This window comes from Cydia splendana, chromosome 1 (genome assembly GCF_910591565.1).
Source record: "Cydia splendana chromosome 1, ilCydSple1.2, whole genome shotgun sequence".
NCBI classification, from domain to species: domain Eukaryota; kingdom Metazoa; phylum Arthropoda; class Insecta; order Lepidoptera; family Tortricidae; genus Cydia; species Cydia splendana.
The window spans coordinates 20957658-20977262 of NC_085960.1; the positions used below are offsets into that span (position 1 = coordinate 20957658).

At 39.7% G+C, this 19605-nt stretch overlaps 2 protein-coding genes across 2 annotated transcripts in view; one reads left to right on the forward strand and one right to left on the reverse strand.

Annotated features, from left to right (window-relative positions):
• Nucleotides 1-255: 255 nt before the first annotated feature.
• On the forward strand, nt 256-11914 carry LOC134791571 (nucleoside diphosphate kinase homolog 5-like). Its single transcript, XM_063762624.1, has 4 exons — nt 256-540; nt 9901-10073; nt 10446-10591; nt 10995-11914. The coding sequence occupies exons 1-4, from the start codon at nt 400-402 to the stop codon at nt 11228-11230; spliced, it is 696 nt and encodes a 231-aa protein (XP_063618694.1). The 5' UTR covers nt 256-399; the 3' UTR covers nt 11231-11914.
• The window catches only part of LOC134791582 (uncharacterized), a 32161-nt gene continuing 24104 nt past the window's right edge, over nt 11549-19605 (reverse strand). The window contains exons 15-22 of the mRNA XM_063762633.1: nt 17965-18099; nt 17333-17470; nt 16560-16851; nt 15625-15755; nt 14970-15159; nt 13465-13604; nt 12691-12833; nt 11549-12067 (exon numbers count right to left, since the gene is read on the reverse strand). Of these exons, the coding sequence (XP_063618703.1) occupies nt 12693-12833; nt 13465-13604; nt 14970-15159; nt 15625-15755; nt 16560-16851; nt 17333-17470; nt 17965-18099 (1167 nt within the window). The 3' untranslated portion in view covers nt 11549-12067; nt 12691-12692. The remainder of the gene's footprint in view (nt 12068-12690; nt 12834-13464; nt 13605-14969; nt 15160-15624; nt 15756-16559; nt 16852-17332; nt 17471-17964; nt 18100-19605) is intronic.

Here is a 19605-nt window from a genome sequence, read left to right on the forward strand (position 1 = left end):
TCAGAATATGTAAATATTACATACCTACCAATGTCCCTCACTATCGCATTGTGTGCAGTGCTGTGCATCAACTCAACGGAAGGCAGAACGACTTGCTCTTCTTTTTACTTGAATCATTAATTTCCTTTAATTGGCAAAATGTCTTCGCAGCACATGCCATTTCAACGAAAAAAAATCATTCGAATGTCATGTAGTGATTATATGCTCCTACATATATTATTATACTCTTTGATATGCTCTTTGAGTGTCATTGGAGTGTCACAAAAGTCACTAATAAACTCTAAATAAACTAGATTTTTTCCATTCCTACGACAATTTAACTAATAACTCATACAAACGTAGGTATTTAACAAGCAAATTAATCAATCGTTTTTAATAACATCGAAAAGGCTGGAAAGAATGTCAATCTCGTCATCAGACTCTGACTTGGAGTTCCAGTCGTACTCGGAGCGCACGCTGGCCCTCATCAAGCCGGAGGCTCTCGAGGATGCTGAGGCTATAGAGAACCACATACGGAACAACGGCTTCATAATACTCGCTGTTAGTCTACTTCACATTTCTTTGCATATATAACCGATTGACCCCAAAGATTTACGTTTTGTTTTAAATCTAGTCGGGTTCTCTGTTCGTAGACGCTTTTCGCTACATACGGGTTTTCCGATGTTATCGGCTACGCTCGTAGCGCGTAGCTCGCGCTGACACTGACGGCGCGATTAGGGAAATGACAGGCCTATTCGGATTTCGAGATAATCACAAGATCTTGAGACGATTTAGAGATCAACTAGATCTACATTAGATATCGACTAGATGTGACTTGGATATCTAAGTCATAACTTGTCGAAATCGTTCAAGAGGACCTCCAGAATCGCGGAAATGTCAAATTTGACATATCTATCTTACAAATATCTTTAAATTATCAGTATCGTAACGTAACTTGTTGAAGTCTAGTAGAAATCTAATTTATTTTCCGAATCGAGCCGTGAATTAGAGATTCACTAAATATGAAATAGTAAAGATATGTGATGTTCCACGGCAAAAGGTACCATTGCACCGGCTGAATATTGGAGCGGCGTTAATAATAGCGTAAGCGCCAGTCGCCCTAAGGTACCTTTTGCCGTGGAACGTCACATATCTTTACTATTTCATATCTAGTGAATCTCTAATTCATTTCCCAAATCGCGCCGTGAATGTTTTAAGACGTCCGTGCTGTTGATTCACGTTTTCGTAACATGTGACTAGCATTCGCGCGTAACGTGCGTCGTAGAGGGTTATAACTTTATATTTGCATTTATATGAAGCCATACTGAACTGTTGTTACTAAAAAGTTTATTGTTTTCTAAAAATGCTATTAATAAATGAGAAATGACGAGGATAAGAGCCACATAGATTAGGTTCTGCTTTAAAATCTTAATAATATGGAGAGCGGTAAGAAAAACTCAGGCCAGTACACAGCGGTGGTGTGCGATATGAAAAGTAAGGAAGTGGGTGAAAAGAGAGGCATGGAAGATTCGTAGGTATACCTATACATTATAATGCGACCATGCATGAATAGGTACATAACTGAAAATAATAAAGATATAAGAACTTCGATAAAACTTGCGGTACAATCATAACTGACAACGTAGGGGCTATTCTCGGTTGTCAATGCGTAGATAGTGTACCAAATAAAAATAACTATACGAGTAGATGCCACCCGCTTGCTCCTGAGCTCTGTCTGTTATGTGTGAGAGCGAAGCACTGATGTTCGCATTGGATTGCTATCTTTGTTTGTAAATGCGCGGAATGCGCCCCCTGTTTATTGGAATACCTACCTACTTATACACACGAATTTTGCCACACGTGCGGTAACGACGACATTTGGGCTTTATGGCTTAATATACGCGCGGTTACGAATTACCAGCGTCCTCATATCTACTTTTGTTTATGTGACTTTGTTATTACAAGACGACGTTACAAAACCCTAACAATAATTGATTTCACTTCGTGACTAAAAAAAGGAGTCTTGTTTCTATACCTACTTAGCAATTTATTTAGGTACTTATGTCTAAAAGCAGTGTCAAACTCCTATTGCTTCATTAGAATCAGGCATTAAAATGGCACCCCTTTTTACAACCCTTGGGATCGGCGCGGCGGGTCCGATTGTCCGAGAGCTAGGGTCAGCACTAACACCTTTTCTTATTGTCCATTTTATATTCACCGTCAGCAAAGAACTAAGTGAGTCGTTAAAAAATCAGTCGTTTGTGGCCTAAAACTACCTACTTATACGCGAGCATTGGAAATAGTTATTTGTGCATTGTTGCTATTAGTAGAGCATAGTTTTTACTATGAGTGCTAATTTTGAGTCCCGAGAAATCGAAAGATAGTATAATAGAATCATGTGCGTAGCGAGGGACCTTAGCCACGAAGTGTAATAAAACTTTGTCTATAGGTACACCTTTACACTTTATCCATACACCCATTCAAATGTACAGAAATTGGTACCTACTTATCTACTGTGAGAAATGTCGAATTTCTGCTCAGGTGGAATTGAAAGAGTTAATGGATTGCCTAATAATTGAAGTAAGCAATGCGCGAATTGAATGATTGCTATTAGCATTATCCAGGCGCTATACCTACTTTAGCTGCTGTCACTAATTCCACGCAAACGAAGTTGCGGGCAAAAGCTAGTTTTCTATCAAGTTAGAAGATGCGTCGTCCCTACGCGCGCGTCCAGTCGTCATGTCCAGGCGAGGGCGGGCGATATGCAAAGTATCACAGCGAGGGGTGTCGCCATTATTCCGCGTCACAGCCAGCCCTCGTGCAGGGCTGCCACTAATGAGTTATTCTACTGTAGGTACCTACTATCGACTAAGCCGTCATTTATACACCGTGTTTTTATTGAATTCCGTTAACTTCGGGGTATAGTTAAGTACGTTTATAATAGTTAGGGAGGCGAATAGGGGAATTTTCGGCAATACTCGAGCGTGGCAGTTTAAGATATGAGAGATACCTTAGACCTAATAGAACAACCTTGTAAAGTATTTAGCTCTATATGTAGTGACGCGCGCCTAGGATAGACGATCAGATTAGTAAAAAAAAATGGATAGTCTGAAATGCTCGTGCGCCTCAGATTAAGATATTGGGGGTTGATTTTAGTGTTTAAAGACTAAATTTAACTAATCTGACGATAAGTCCTTGACGCCGCCGAGTTATAGGGTCGCGAACTTGTAAAAAAAAACGTTAATCCGGCATTCTCGAGCGCGATTTTTTTATTTTTTATTTTGAAGAATATAATCTAAAACTTACTAAAAATACAAAATCTGCCGGTTTCCGCATGACCGGAAGTGTGGAAGAGCCATTTCGTCTTCCTAAGAACGCGTTGCGGCATATAAGTCGCGAACGATACATTTTACAAAAAAAAAGTTTAAATAAACAAAAAAGGTAATTTTATTGTCATTCTTAAATTCCCCGTTTTATCAAGGAGAAAGAAAGGAAAAAAAAGAAACCAAAAAACCTTTTTCGGTCAGATTAAGAGAACCCACCAACATTTTTGTCAGATTAAAAAAATATGCTTTCAGGATACCGAGATAAACCTCCCCTATGAAAATCTGACGCGCTCGAGTATTTCAAAAAAACTTTTTTTTTTTGCATTTTCAAAAATTCATCGTAACTTATCGTCACGCCGAAATCGTCAGTTTTTTTAAAGGAAGCTTCCTTGGGGCCTACTTAACACCCCTTCCGAAAATCTGACGCGCTCGAGTAAATTTTTTTTTTTTTCATTTTTGACTACTTTATATGCCTACCCCCACCACGCAAACCGGCAGATTAGTATACCGTTGTTATCAGAGGCACTCGGGGCATACGTAGTATGAATATCTGACGCGCTCGAGAATGCCCAAGTAACTGTTTTTTTTAACATTTTTGAAAAACCGTACACGCCAAACCCACCGCTAAAATGGTTTTTGCCATACGAGCTTTTCTTTTCGAAATTATTTTATCTTTCGATTTTGATAGGTCTCGACGGCGCCGTTGAATTACGCCATTTAGCTACCTCGCCTCCCTAACTATAAGAACTAAATGGCATAGTTAATTTAAAAAAAAAAATTTTTTTTGTTTTCTTTTTTTTTTTTTTTTCGTTTAAAAAGTAATTAAATGTAGCATATAGCGTTGTTGTAACACGGGCATTACATTTAACTCAACCAAACAATTGAAATCTGTGACATATCAATGTCATTTCGTACATCAATCGACCGAGATTGTACTTAAGTTTAGTAGCAAATGTATGAACTCATTCTAAACACTAATCAATATGTAAGCCGGCCCTAAGGCAAGTGTACACGCTTGTAGAGGCCTTATAGGAAAAAAATAAATTATGGATTATCTCCGAAATGGACTTAATTAGAACATCGGTGTCTTTGAGAAAGTTACTTGATTTAAGCTCAGGAATGCACCCTTGAAATTAACGGAAATAAAAAAAAACACGGTGTAAGTATATAAAAATAAATATATTTAACTGCACTCTGAGTGAATTCACAAAGATAACAAGCCGGCAATTATGCTATCTGATCTGCCAAATATTTAGTTATAGTCTGTATTTACTGTTATATTTTTAAGTGTGTTGTTTACTGTTCATTATTTGTCTTCCCTTATGTAATAGCCCAAGTAGCATTGCAAGCTGTATATAAGCTGTATTAAAGTTTATTTGTATACTATATGCTGTACAGTTAGGCTGTACAAAGGCTGTATAAGCGCTTATACAGCCCTTATAAGTAAAAAAAGGGCCCAAATTATACAGCCTTTGGCGTTATTAGAGCTGTAGAGTAGCTGTATAAGCAATACATAAGCTGCATAATAGCTGCATTACAGCTATATTTCGGTGTAACAGGAAACCTTAACACTACAGATAATCTCTTATAAGTACGATATAAGAATATAAGTTTTAAATGAGTTATAAGAAAGAATTACAAGAGAATAATAATCATTTAAGAAACTAAAATGTCTTAATCTTGTTCATTCGTAATATAGTAATGGCGACAATAAAGTGTTACAGTGGATGGTAAAAGTAAAAGTAAATATTATACGGGACTTGAATGGAATATTACATTATTGGTAAGTGCGGATTATTATTTATTGTGAACCTGTGTATCTTTTCTGGCAAAATATTTACGCGCCTGCAAAATAACAAAGAGAAACCATAAGGAAAATATCAAAAATCGGTAAAGTTACTGTTTGTTTTTAAGGTTAGGGTATCAAAAATATTTATAAATATTAATTCTAAGGCTAAACAATTTATTTTAGCGGGTAATCATAACACGGCGTTAGTCTGCTAAATATTTGCAAGTATTTCTTTAATTATATTTACAAATACGTTTTTTTTTTATTGTAAAATGGCGACAATTTTTAAACAGCCTACAGGATAGTTGGAGAGCATTATAATCTTAGTAGCTGTGCTGTGTAATAAATGGAGTGTCTTTTACAGCTTTTGTAATTAAAACAGCTTTATAATAGAATATTTGTATTCGTTTGGCTGTATTTCGGTTCTCCGTACATAAGTTATAATTCTCTTTAGAGATCCGTATAACAAATAAAAAACCTGTACTGTAACTGTCATATATTCCTTTAGTTTTATAATACACTTATTTTCAGAAATCATTACACTACTATACTTATACGAGTGTAAAATTACGCCAAAAGATTGTTATAAGCGACTCTATCAGTAATACAGAAAAAAGCTGTACTATAGCTGCCATTTATTCATTTGGTTTTATAATACCCTTACAGACAGAAGTTATACAACTACTATTCTTATAGGAGAGTAAGATTACGCCAGAAGAAATAGCTTTAAAACGGGGTTGACAGATACATTTGTACAGCTACAAGTGCCAAGTGATACTACAATACAGCCTGTATACAGCTTTTACGATAAAATTAGCTTGTAGTGTTTCACAACACTTAATGTTTTAAAACGGAGTTGACAGATACTTTTGTACAGCTAAAAGTGCCAAGTGTTACTACAATACAGCCTGTATACAGCTTTTACGATAGAATTAGCTTGTAGTCTCTCACAACACTTTTAGTTTTATAGTAGATTTTTTATATTCTGATAAAGCACCCCATGCTTCCGCAGAATCCTTTATAATGATTTTATACAGCTTGAGCTGTATAATGTCTGTAAAGTACCTTTTATACAGCTTAAATCTTTTCTGACACTCTTATACGTACCTTAAATCACTCTAAGTTCTTAATTGGCTGCTATATTGATGTTGCCGACACTTCCATGCTACTTGGGAGGTACATATCACGTATTGGATTACTCTGTAAAGTGGTATTGTATAGTTGATTATAAAAAAATATATATTTAAAGAAGGACAGAGGTTTTTTTATGAATATGAGTGATAATTATGATGTAAAATTAACTAAACTCCATAAAACATGTACTTCTGCTGTGAGAATGCTGCGCGTGAATAAGATTTCTGTCCTAAAACTATTGGTTGATGGTATTTGATTTATTTGACTCGTTATTTAAATATCCGGCCGTGAAACGTCACTCCCGAACACCGGAGACTTTTAGTATGTTTCCTCAGAGATATCTCAAAAAATTGCTGTTCATTTACTAGTTCATGAGTTATTTTATCTATTTGACGATTTAAGGCAAGTATTTCATTTTATAAAAGGCTACTTGATTTTGACAACCCTATAATCTCCTGTGACTGTGACTCTGGAGCACCCCAGCTATGTTATCTATGGAAGCCATGAAACTAATTAAATATTCTTGTTGACGTTTGAAGGGCCAGCGTAGGTAACTGACGGATCTAGTTATTCGTATTATTACATACGCTTAGGGATTCCTGAACGCCCTCGCTCCCCGCGATTTATGAAGGGTTCCGTTTTTTAAGTCGAAATGTTTCATTTGTATAACGATAAGTTAGTAAAAAACCGGGCAAGTGCGAGTCGGACTCGCGCACGAAGAGTTCCGTACCATAAAGCAATAAACGGCAAAAAAAGTTTAGAAGTTATTTAAGAAAATAGCCAAAAAATGACCATTCCCCCCTATTATCTCAGAAACTACTGGGTCTAAAATTTTGATAAAAATATACTAAATAGTTCTTTACCTATAGATGACAGGAAAACCTATTAGAAATATGCAGTCAAGCGTGAGCCGGACAAATTACTTAGTTTTTGATCAGACCCCTACGGGTTTTTTAAAGGCAATTCACTCACATTTCACATATAAAAAACCGGGCAAGTGCGAGTCGGACTCGCGCACGAAGGGTTCCGTACCATAATGCAAAAAAAAAACGAAAAAAAAAAGCAAAAATAAAACGGTCACCCATCCAAGTACTGACCACTCCCGACGTTGCTTAACTTTGGTCAAAAATCACGTTTGTTGTATGGGAGCCCCATTTAAATCTTTATTTTATTCTGTTTTTAGTATTTGTTGTTATAGCGGCAACAGAAATACATCATCTGTGAAAATTTCAACTGTCTATCTATCACGGTTCGTGAGATACAGCCTGGTGACAGACAGACGGACGGACGGACGGACGGACAGCGAAGTCTTAGTAATAGGGTCCCGTTTTACCCTTTGGGTACGGAACCCTAAAAACTAACCATCCTCTAGTGTGAAAGAAATAGTCATATCTTCTTCTACATTTATAAGGTAGACATTATATAGTGTTAGAAGACATAGAGAACGTTTTTCAAACATACAGCTTAATTTCATAATGAATTATAGCAAAATAACTAGAAAAGTTTCTGAGAACCGTCATCACCATACACATGAAATCATCACCGGTCGTCATTTTTTCCCGGTGATGATGGGTATGGTGTTGACGATTTGAGAGTTTCTTGTTTTTATTTCTAGAATACGAATAATAGTAGTTAATGTCTATGCTACACAATAAACTTCATGTAGTTTGCCATTCATTTCAATAATTATTTCTAATATATCATTTGTAACTTTTTTAAACCAAAGCATAACGGTGATGATGCTCTTTTGTGACAAACTACGTTTTACAAATTTGTTCGTAATATTTCTCACGATTCAATGATGTGACTTTATAGTGAAATCATTTTTGGCATTCTATATTAAAGTGAAAAATAGGGCAAGGACCTTTAGCGGTATTTCGTTGTTCATACACGGAGATAAGCTCACATTGACATTACCATGACGGTGTTGACGAATATTCGTGACAAAATTTTAAATATTTTTAAATGTACTTTCTCGGTAAAGGACTTATTGCATATTTTTTCATGTGTTAAACAACAACATGGAAAAGATATAAGTAAAAGAAAAATCGCAATCGTACGATAGGTATGCTATAATTTTCACTGCAAACAAAAAGGTTCAGATTTTTCCGGTAGACGGTGATGACTATAGACACATAAAACATTTTATATAAAAAAAGCTATTAAGTTATTGGAGATGGTAATTGAAGGAACATGAAGATAATAGTTCTTAAAAACATATTAAAAAGTTGCAACTCGCACAACCTACTAGTTTTTTTTATAAAGACCGAACCATAAGTTTTCGCAGGATTTTGAAATCCACCCGTTTGTTGAATGGGAGTCCCACTTAAATCTTTATTTTATTCTGTTTTTAGTATTTGTTGCTATAGCGGCAACAGAAATACATCATCTGTGAAAATTTCAACTGTCTAGCTATCACGGTTCGTGAGATACAGCCTGGTGACAGACAGAAGGACGGACGGACGGACGGACGGACGGACGGACGGACGGACGGACGGACGGACGGACAGCTGAGTCTTAGTAATAGGGTCCTGTTTTACCCTTTGGGTACGGAACCCTAAAAACCGACCAAGTGCGAGTCGGACTCGCGTTCCAAGGGTTCCGTACATTACCCAATTTTTAACAATGTATTTTTAGGGTTCCGTACCCAAAAGGTAAAACGGGACCCTATTACTAAGACTTCGCTGTCCGTCCGTCCGTCCGTCCGTCTGTCTGTCACCAGGCTGTATCTCACGAACCGTGATAGCTAGACAGTTGAAATTTTCACAGATGACGTATTTCTGTTGCCGCTATAACAACAAATACTAAAAACAGAATAAAATAAAGATTTAAATGGGGCTCCCATACAACAAACGTGATTTTTGACCAAAGTTAAGCAACGTCGGGCGTGGTCAGTACTTGGACGGGTGACCGTTTTTTTTTTGCATTTTTTTTCCGTTTTTTTTTTTTTTCATTATGGTACGGAACCCTTCGTGCGCGAGTCCGACTCGCACTTGCCCGGTTTTTTATTTGTGAAATGTGAGTGAATTGCCTTTAAAAAACCCGTAGGGGTCTGATCAAAAACTAAGTAATTTGTCCGGCTCACGCGGCATATTTCTAATAGGTTTTCCTGTCATCTATAGGTAAAGAACTATTTAGTATATTTTTATCAAAATTTTAGACCCAGTAGTTTCTGAGATAATAGGGGGGAATGGTAATTTTTTGGCTATTTTCTTAAATAACTTCTAAACTTTTTATTTTAAAATTACAAAAAAAAAATATTTGTGATTCTCAAAATGAGCTCTTTCATTTGATATGTAACACGATATAGTTTAAAAAACATTATTTTTTAATTTTCTCATTTACCCCCCAAAAGTGGCCTTGATGTTAATTCTTCATGCGGGGGTGCGCGGGACGAGGTGAGCAAAGTCCCGTGCCGTGATTGGTCCGTTCAAAGACACGGACGTCACACAAAGATACTTTCGACTCGAACATGGAGTAAAATTACCGTAGGTATGCGTGGCAGAGGGGGTAGCGCGACTATGCTCAGTCTGTAGGATGTTTTGTCTGTGACGTAGGTATACCTCCTATCATGATGAGAAGAGAAACATACTGATTTTGACATTGATGCAAATGTATATGTCATTATTATCATTAAATTCTAAATATACCTCCTGGCAATGTATTCACCAGAAACGACAAGTCCACTTGACTCCAGAGCAAGCGGCAGAGCTGTACAAGGGCCACTATGGGCGCCACCACTTCCCGCACTTGGTCGCGCACATATCCCGAGGGCCGGTCATCGCGCTCGTGCTCGCAGCTCGCAACGCTATACAGAAGTGGAGGACGCTTATGGGGCCCGCCAGGTACTTACATGTCACTGTAAAATTAGCATCAAAAGAAGAACGCTATATGCCAACGAATTCCATTTTATGCCAAAAGAGTCTTACATAATTTTGGAAAAGAGCTGATACTCTTCAAACTGCTTTGATTACCATGAAACATAGCTTAGACCTACCGCAAGAAAACTCGCTTTCACGTAAAAAAACGCATCGAGATCGGCCCATCAGTTGGAGAGCTACGATGCCACAGGCAGACATTGGCGCCCTCTTTTTGCGCTGGTAGTTAATAATAAGACTTACTCGTAGTGTGGCAACTTTCAAACGTGAAAAATATAAACATTAACGCATAATTCAAATAAATAAACAATACGAGTATTCAAATTTCGTGGGTTGCAGGGTGGAAGAGGCTCAAGCGTACTGGCCGGACAGCCTGCGCGCTTGCTACGGGCGCCGCAGCGCGTTCGGCGAGTACTTCAACGGTCTGCACGGCAGCGACAACCTCTCAGAGGCAGTTAGGGAGATACACTTCTTCTTCCCCACTAGTACGGTTTGAAAACTGTTAATAGGATTATTGCAGGGTAGGGTCTACCGTACCCAGCAATAATCCTAATCCCCCTCTAGCAGCTAGGAGGCTGTGACTGTGACGTACTACTTTATGGCCGGTATTTTGTTATACGTGTTACTAGGGCGAGTAAGTATAGGGCGATTAAGTAATTAAATGTAGGTATTTATATGAACAGGCGGTATTATAACAACACATATGGTGCTAATTTACTGCCCTAGTGCGGTAATTCGCACAGTACGTGCATATGTCGAAAATTTAACGGACCATATATGTACTGTAAAACGTTGTACAAGTGTACATACTCGTACCTACTGTACCTAGTCTTTGGTCACCATAATTAACCCAAGTTAGCCCTTCATCGATCAATATCTCATCCACAGTGGTAGTCGGGCCAATCCTCCGCCGCTGGCAAGTGAAGGACTACATCCAGCAGCACCTGACGGAGGTGCTGACGCCTGGGCTGACGGCGCTGGCGCACGAGCGGCCGGCCGAGCCCGTGCTGTGGCTGGCCGAGTACCTGCGCGCCAACAACCCCAACGAGCCGAGCGTGGCGCCGCAGCCGCGCGAGGACGAGCGGTGCCTCACGCCTCAGAGCAGTGTGCTGTCCAAGGAGTAGCTTTCAAGTACTCTAAGCGACTCTTCCACCATCCCACTAACCCGGGGTTAACCTGGAGTTACCATGGTTACCAGTACAATTTGACACTGGGTTAACGGTTTAACCCCGGGTGCAAGTGGCCATACGGATGGCCATTATTACTTTTATGTGAAATCGTTGCGTGCTCGCGGCGATATCGTTGCGCGCTAGCCTCGCTTTTAACTCGCTCGCAAATCGCCAGTGTCAATAATTGCGCTTACGCTAGTCAAAATTGGGTAAAATATATTGTCAAATTAATAATTTATGCCGTATTTACATGTCAGAAATAAAACAACCATAACATTTTCTCAATTTTTATTCGTAGAAACATGTTACAAATCAGTTTATCACAGGCTAAAGTGAACCTATTGAACAATGAATAATAGTTAACATAGGCTGTGAATAAAACAAATTATACTTGATTAAGTCTCGATTATTTTACGTACTTGCACAAATAAACTAAATACCCTCTTAAAATTAATCGTTACACAGAAATTATAAGCAAAAAAGGTTTGAAATTGTTAAAATTTATGATATTTATTGCTGTGAACTGTGTAATATGAGTTATTTGAATTTAAAACTACTGTGACCACTACTCGATCCATCCGTTTCTAATAAGTACACTTCTTTAGAAAAATATATCTATACATTCACTAGTTTCATTAGGATAAAACGCGTAATAATCTCCTACTTTCCTGCCTATGTAATAGTCACAGTAGGTTTAATGAAATTATATCAACTTACAGCTACAAAATTTGGTAAAAAAACATGGCTTATTTTAACTGGAGATTGCTGATAACCGCCACCCCGCTGTGGCATCTGAAAAAAATATCGCCAATTTAAATTGTAGGGCCATTTGTTAAAAAAACACATTCATTCACAAAAGTATGCATGGAATTTTCTGTTCATATACCTATAATAAGTAGACATTTGATGCCAGTTCAACACTTATTCTCGCTAAATGGTTCTACTCTTCAAGTCGAAGGATTTTTTCCTGAATCTTGCTTTTTCCCAATTGGTGAATTTTACCATTGTCAGAGACCGAACCGGGTTTGATAAAGTTGAAATAATGTCGTTGAAAGTTCGACCACCAGATGGTTCTTTGGATCTAACCTTAACTTTTATATTCTAGATCGTGTGTGATAGAAACAATAGTTTAGATTAAATAGACCATTATAAGAATTGTTTGACCATATAGGGTCCGTGCGCGTTGGAGGGACTGCCATCTTGTGGCCTGAATCGGAAATAAATACATTGACACTTCATGCCAAAGCAAATGCGTTCACGTACGTTTTCTTGTGCATTGTAGGTACTGCTATCTTGTGGCCGACATTGGAAGCTTAAACTAGACATTTTTATTTGGCGTCAATAAACAGGGGGTGCCTAGGCTGTCTCCTACAGTTCATGCACGTTCCCTATATTCAACCAAAAAGAATACTAACACTCAGTGGTTGCGCGAGTGCAAGTGCACGAAGGCGGCGTTGGAGTCGGCGCAGAGGCCGATCTTCTGGCACACAGCCTTGGTGCCGTACTGCTCTATCAGGTGGATCACGGAGTCGCCGTAGATCTCCATCAGGGTGTGGCACTACAACAGAAGCAAGTGATCAGCCACTCGTTCATGGTTTTAAATTAGATTTAACTTTGTTAGGTTGCCGGTTTGACAATCATTATTAGCAAGCATCTCTCTTTTTTGTTAAATACAGTGAAGTTATGAAAGTTAAGGTGCTTCGTTCACTTTGCCCTCAAGGTAGACTCACAGCTCACAGTACACCCTTATGGACACAGTAATTAGGTTGAAAATTACCTTAAAATATTTTATGTCCAAATCTGATTTTCAAAATCAAGAGCTCGTATATTTTTCGATTTCGGAGGTATAAGTAAGTATGCTATGCTAATGCTGCTATGCTAGCGTTTCCCCTTAGGGTGGTATTCCATCTATCCAATATCTTGGTCTAATGTCATTGCGTCTCACTCTCTCATTAAGCATAATGTGAGACAAAATACACATTGGACATAGAAATTGGACAGGTGGAATACCACTGCACCCTAAGATAAGTTTGGAGGAATTTCAAAATAGTCAGGAAACCTTTGAGTCATTACGTTTTTTAGGTCAACTAAACTGAACCAGAGCTTGAATTTTACCAATATCAATAGATACAAAGTGAAGTTGAATGAAGCTTTCTGTCAACTGAACCCATCTGAAAATTGATAGTTACCCTCTGCGAGTACTTGGCGGGCAGCAGAGCGCACGACTTCTCGACGATGTGCACGATGTCGTGGTCGACCTTGTCGTTGCTGATCACTTTCTTCACGGCCACCACCACAGTCTCGCACACAGCGCAGTTAAGCACGTCCTCTATACAAACATATGGTATTGTTATATGTATTATAATTATGCATAATAATGTCGCTCTAACCAGGAGAGATGCAGAGAGTAGGTGATTCTTTACTACGTTACAGCATTTGGTTACAAGACAATACAATTTGGTGATGTATGTAAACATGGTACTGATTATTTTTTTCAGGCAGACTTGTTTTCGTTTTCCTCGAGGATTCCTAAGACTGTGTATTTTTAGAATTTGATGTTTTGGTTTATTTAGTCATATTTGAATTGTAACTTGGAAAATTGCATCTGGGTGCCATGGTTACGCGTCCTGGATAACACTGAAGCAGGAATATTGTGGTAATCAGTGTTTGAAAAATTTTTGTTATCCCTGCACTATTGTTACTTGTTACCCCTGGCGCACATGACTGAAACAGCTAAAGTAGTCTAACCAAACTGAGGTGTTACCTCTGATGGTGGAGATGGCGCGGCTGTAGTGGCACAGCTTGAGCTCGCGGCAGATCTCGTCGGGCTCCAGCTCCTGCGCCAGCAGGCTGATGATCAGGTCCGCGTACTTCTCCACGAACTGGTCGCAGTCGGCCGTCACCTACCACGTCCGTTACCTCTGATGGTGGAGATGGCGCGGCTGGAGTCGCACAGCTTGAGCTTGCGGCAGATCTCGTCGGGCTCCAGCTCCTGTACCAGCAGGCTGATGATCAGGTCCGCGTACTTCTCCACGAACTGGTCGCAGTCGGCCGTCACCTACCACGTCCGTTACCTCTGATGGTGGAGATGGCGCGGCTGGAGTCGCACAGCTTGAGCTTGCGGCAGATCTCGTCGGGCTCCAGCTCCTGCGCCAGCAGGCTGATGATCAGGTCCGCGTATTTCTCCACGAACTGGTCGCAGTCGGCCGTCACCTACCACGTCCGTTACCTCTGATGGTGGAGATGGCGCGGCTGGAGTCGCACAGCTTGAGCTTGCGGCAGATCTCGTCGGGCTCCAGCTCCTGCGCCAGCAGGCTGATGATCAGGTCCGCGTACTTCTCCACGAACTGGTCGCAGTCGGCCGTCACCTACCACGTCCGTTACCTCTGATGGTGGAGATGGCGCGGCTGGAGTCGCACAGCTTGAGCTCGCGGCAGATATAGTCGGGCTCCAGCTCCTGCGCCAGCAGGCTGATGATCAGGTCGGCGTACTTCTCCACGAACTGGTCGCAGTCGGCCTTCACCTACCACGTCCGTTACCTCTGATGGTGGAGATGGCGCGGCTGGAGTCGCACAGCTTGAGCTCGCGGCAGATCTCGTCGGGCTCCAGCTCCTGCGCCAGCAGGCTGATGATCAGGTCGGCGTACTTCTCCACGAACTGGTCGCAGTCGGCCTTCACCTACCACGTCCGTTACCTCTGATGGTGGAGATGGCGCGGCTGGAGTCGCACAGCTTGAGCTCGCGGCAGATCTCGTCGGGCTCCAGCTCCTGCGCCAGCAGGCTGATGATCAGATCGGCGTACTTCTCCACGAACTGGTCGCAGTCGGCCTTCACCGACTTGGGCATGCGCTTGCAGATGCCGTGCACTACGTTTTTAATCTCGTCCTGCAAAAGTAAAGCAGGACATAATTATATGAATTATTGAAATAGTATTAAAACTAACATTTAGTCCGGCTCAAAATCTTGTCTTGGTTTGATTTGTTCAAGCCAATAATACGATTTTTGAATGAATAGATACATTAGACTGCAGCAAGTACTTATTGATATTTGCAAGGGGAGGGGGGTACATACTTACACTAAGGGCCAGTTGCACCAACCACAATTAACAGATTGATCAACGTCAAGCATCAGAGAACTATGAAACTTTCCATACAATAAAATTTAGCGAACGTTAAAACCGTGAAAGATGGTTTGGTGCAACCAACCCTAAGTCCGGAGTGCATGACGCATGATGATTGCTATAAGTAATAACGGAAGGTACCGTATAAGGATGGTATTCCATCTGTCCAATATCTTGGTGCAATGTGTATTTGCGTTTCACATTTTGCTTAATGAGAGAGTGAGACATACCTGATTGTGTTTATCCTTGATTTCGTCGTCGATCTCCTTCATGACGAACTCGCACATGACGCACACCGTGTTGGCCTGCGGCTGCTTCACTACGCGCCCGTTCACAGTGTTGTCGGGGATTTCGTTCGTTTCTACAACATAACATCATAACATTACTCAGCGAACCGTTATCCAGTTGCATAGAGTTAGACCAAGACAAGTCTGCAACGATTTCGATAGCACACGCAGTGCAAGTGTTATTTAAGGGCATTTTCATTTAACTTGTACTTTAAAGCGCGACTTAAGTCGTGTTTCAGTAACGTCTAACCGTTAGATTCCTGACCAAATGTATGGGCTTTGACATTGACCGTCAGTTTTGTTACGATTGCTAATCGGCCGTTAAAGGTTACAGGCACAGTTAAGTGAAAATGCCCTTAAACGTCATAATTCCATAGAAGTTTTATGTTTAAAATAACACTGCGTGTGCTATCAGAATTGTTGCAGACTTGTCTTGGTCCGACTCTACAATAAAACAAGAAAAACACTACTCTTTGAAATACTGTACTTTCTAATTTATCTTGTTTAAAATATGTGGTTCTGTTTTCTGTTCTGAATATCTACTTCTAGCTGGCCAGAGTTATTCTAGTTCTTATCCTCAACTAGACTAGAGGCCAAGTGACAAATAACGACCAACAAAGTCTGATATGCTTTAAAGATCGATTTTACCCAATTTCTGATACAGTTCACTGTAAAAATATGGGTGCGAATTAAGAACTATGGGACATATTTTGGAGTAAGTTGTATGCACCCATATTTTTACACTTGACTATACCATTATTCGACGCCAGAGATATAGTGCTAAAGGTATTTACCTTATATGTTGCCTAAATTGGAAATTTAGAACTTGATATGGAATATCTCAAAAAACTAACCCTTATAAAAAGCCATCAACTCACCGATATCAGCATCCTTCTCCTTCATAGAGTCCGGCAGCAGGGAGATTCCCTTCCTGGGCTTGATCCTGGGCTGCGTGAACCACTTGTCGATGCTCTGGCTGGTGATCTTCAGCGGGTCCTCCAGGTTGCTGGTGCAGAGCCTCAGGTACACACAGATCTGCTGCGCGTCGAGGTTCTTGACCAGCATGTCGATGAGGGTCTTGCTGTACGTGTCCACGAAGTCCACGCACTGGATGCGCGACTTGTCGGAGAGGTGATTGCAGAGCCCGTCGAGTGCTGCTTGGATGGCCGCCTGAGGAAGATTAGTAGAATTAATTACATTATAACCTGATTGACAACTTTTCAGCTAAAACACAAGTTGGGATCCACAACGAACGTAACTGCGAAGATTTCGATAAACATGGACGTTAACACCAACTTTGGACGAGATTGACTAACTTGAGTCCGGTGACTTTAAAAAAAAACCTTATGGAACTTTTACGACGGATTTTGTAATACAAGCGGATGACACTTTTTGACAGCTTTTGTTAGAAAGGGACTCTAACTTGTATTACAAGTTACAAGCTTTTGAGAAACGGGCCCCTAATAAGAAGACATCGTAATAGGGAATTTGGAACCTAAATCGGAATTAATAACTCTATGTTGACACATCACGCCCATTATAAAATAAACAAGGAGGTACTGTGCCTATAGTTTAGGCATGTACCTACTCTATAATAAAACTTTCAGTACAACACAAATTATATTGTATTTGGTAATTTCAAATAAAGTACCTCCGTGCGATTAGTCTGGATCATCTGGTTGAGCTGTTCCACGGCGAATAGACAGAGCGCGCAGTTGGACTTCTGCACTGGTTTAGTCACGCGTTTGATCTCCTGGGTTTGTGGGCACACGCCTAGTCCTGGGCATACCTGGAATAAAGGGAAAGTAAAATAACAGATCGCAGTCAGGCAAGCCGATTTGAATCGCTGATTTCGCATGCTAGTTTGTCTAACCTAATTTTGTTAATTAACACTATTTCAATTCGAAAACCACTACAGTTGGCATATGTGTCGTTTGCTAGATCACGTCGTTGTCTCATCGACAGAACGCGGTGCAGTAGATAGTTATTTCCGGCAATAACACTTTATTGAGGCAAGAGCGACTGGTAAAACATGTTGTAGATATATATGCATGAAATGATATGCTGCGAAATTGTGTTATAGTAGGCATGAGCCAGTGTACTGATAGTGATGTGCCGCAGGAAAGTTTCCAAAATTGAGAAATATCTACAACGGAAAATTTCGAAAATTTCTCATGTTTTTGTAAGGAGAGATAAATATTCTTAGAGAGATAAATTGCACATGAGTAGGCCAGTGAGCCCTACACATGCCAGGTATTGTATGAGGTAGAAGTTGGTACTTACGCTAGCGGGGTCGATCTCCTGCACGAGCAGCGCGATGACGGCGGCGCCGTACTCCTCGACGAACTGCTTGCACTCGCCGTTCAGAGACTTGGGCAGCTTGACGCACGCCTTCTCTACCGTCGCCTTGATCTTTGCCTGGTAACAACATTATAAATCGTTACTTTTGTACAATTGTCAATTGTTTTGATCAGACGAAAGAATAGGCCTGATGACAAATTTTGAAAACCCTTTTAATATCGTCGGTACACTTGTATTAGTTCCGAAAAACACTATATTTCAGTTATACTCATAAGATTTAACATAGATAATTGCATTTTATTATAGCTAGTTTAAACTTCGCGCGAAAACGCCTCGCATGCCATTTGTGACGTCATTATTTAGTTGGTGGTAGGGTGTTAGATATTGTTTACATACTTACAGTTACGAATTTCCCTTGAATCCGAATGATATTGTTAATTCAGCACCATATATTACGATTAGGGGTGATAAATACATTACAAAAATTTATCACAATAACTCATTTTACACAAAAACTCTCACACGGTTGCAGTTTAAGATGAATTATTTAGATACATGTACATTTTGAGTGAAAATCACCGAACGCCGGTTTTACTTTTTAATTTTTCATTTTTTCTAGTTACGACAGCCAACATGGCAATGATAGTTCCATTCAGCCAAATAATTAAAAATGTTTGTTGTTGAAATATCGTATTATTTAGCATTTTATTTAAGTAATAACAAATAGATATCTACTTTATATCGTGTAATAATATTTTTTGGACGTAATAAATGTTTAGTGGCGAAATAACATTTTTTTTGCACCTTTCGAACTCTTTGGTGCCCACGTATAGATTTCGGTCAATGAGGTTGTCTATGTTGCTCTAAGAAATATGTTATGGATTGATGACGTCACTGTTTGGAACGTTTCTGATTGGCGTTTCAGTAAAAATGGCCGATTGGAGAATTTTGCACTTTTATTTTATTGAATATATTAATAATCCTTCAGTTTATACTGAGATTGGGCCATTTTTTAGAATCATATTAACATATATGTTTCGTTGAAACCATTATTTCCATGATTCTTTGTTACTTGCAACAGGCCTATTACAACCGCATCGATAATAGGTACCATACTGAAAAAAGCTGCGGTCTGCCTCGCGGGGCCCTATCGCAGTCCCAAGCGCAAGTGCGGTTAAGGGAAGCAAATAGTAGTATAATGCTCAAGTCAAATAGGATATCATGACGTGAAAATAGCTATTCAACTAAAACGCGTAACAAAGGGTTAAATAAATATATAAATAAATAAATAAATATTATAGGGACATTCTTACATAAATTGACTAAGCCCCACGGTAAGCTCAAGAAGGCTTGTGTTGTGGGTACTCAGACAACGATATATATAATATACAAATACTTAAATACATAGAAAACATCCATGACTCAGGAACAAATATCTGTGTCCATCACGAGAGCAGTGATGCAAATAGAGGAAATGAAGCGAGGCAGAGGCCGACCTGCCGCCACCTGTGGCCTATCCCACAAAACTTACAATTACAATTTTACAAGTGTCAAGTTACAAGTTTGTAATAATACAAATGTGCGTACCACAAAATAGACAAGTAACAAATTAGTAGTAGAAAA

Bases quoted from the DNA above. Each gene is read 5' to 3' on its own strand.
- LOC134791571 (XM_063762624.1), top strand. From the start codon at position 400: ATGTCAATCTCGTCATCAGACTCTGACTTGGAGTTCCAGTCGTACTCG. The intron at 541-9,900 runs GTTAGTCTACTT...TGTATTCACCAG, and splicing joins ACGGCTTCATAATACTCGCT to AAACGACAAGTCCACTTGAC. The intron at 10,074-10,445 runs GTACTTACATGT...CGTGGGTTGCAG, and splicing joins ACGCTTATGGGGCCCGCCAG to GGTGGAAGAGGCTCAAGCGT.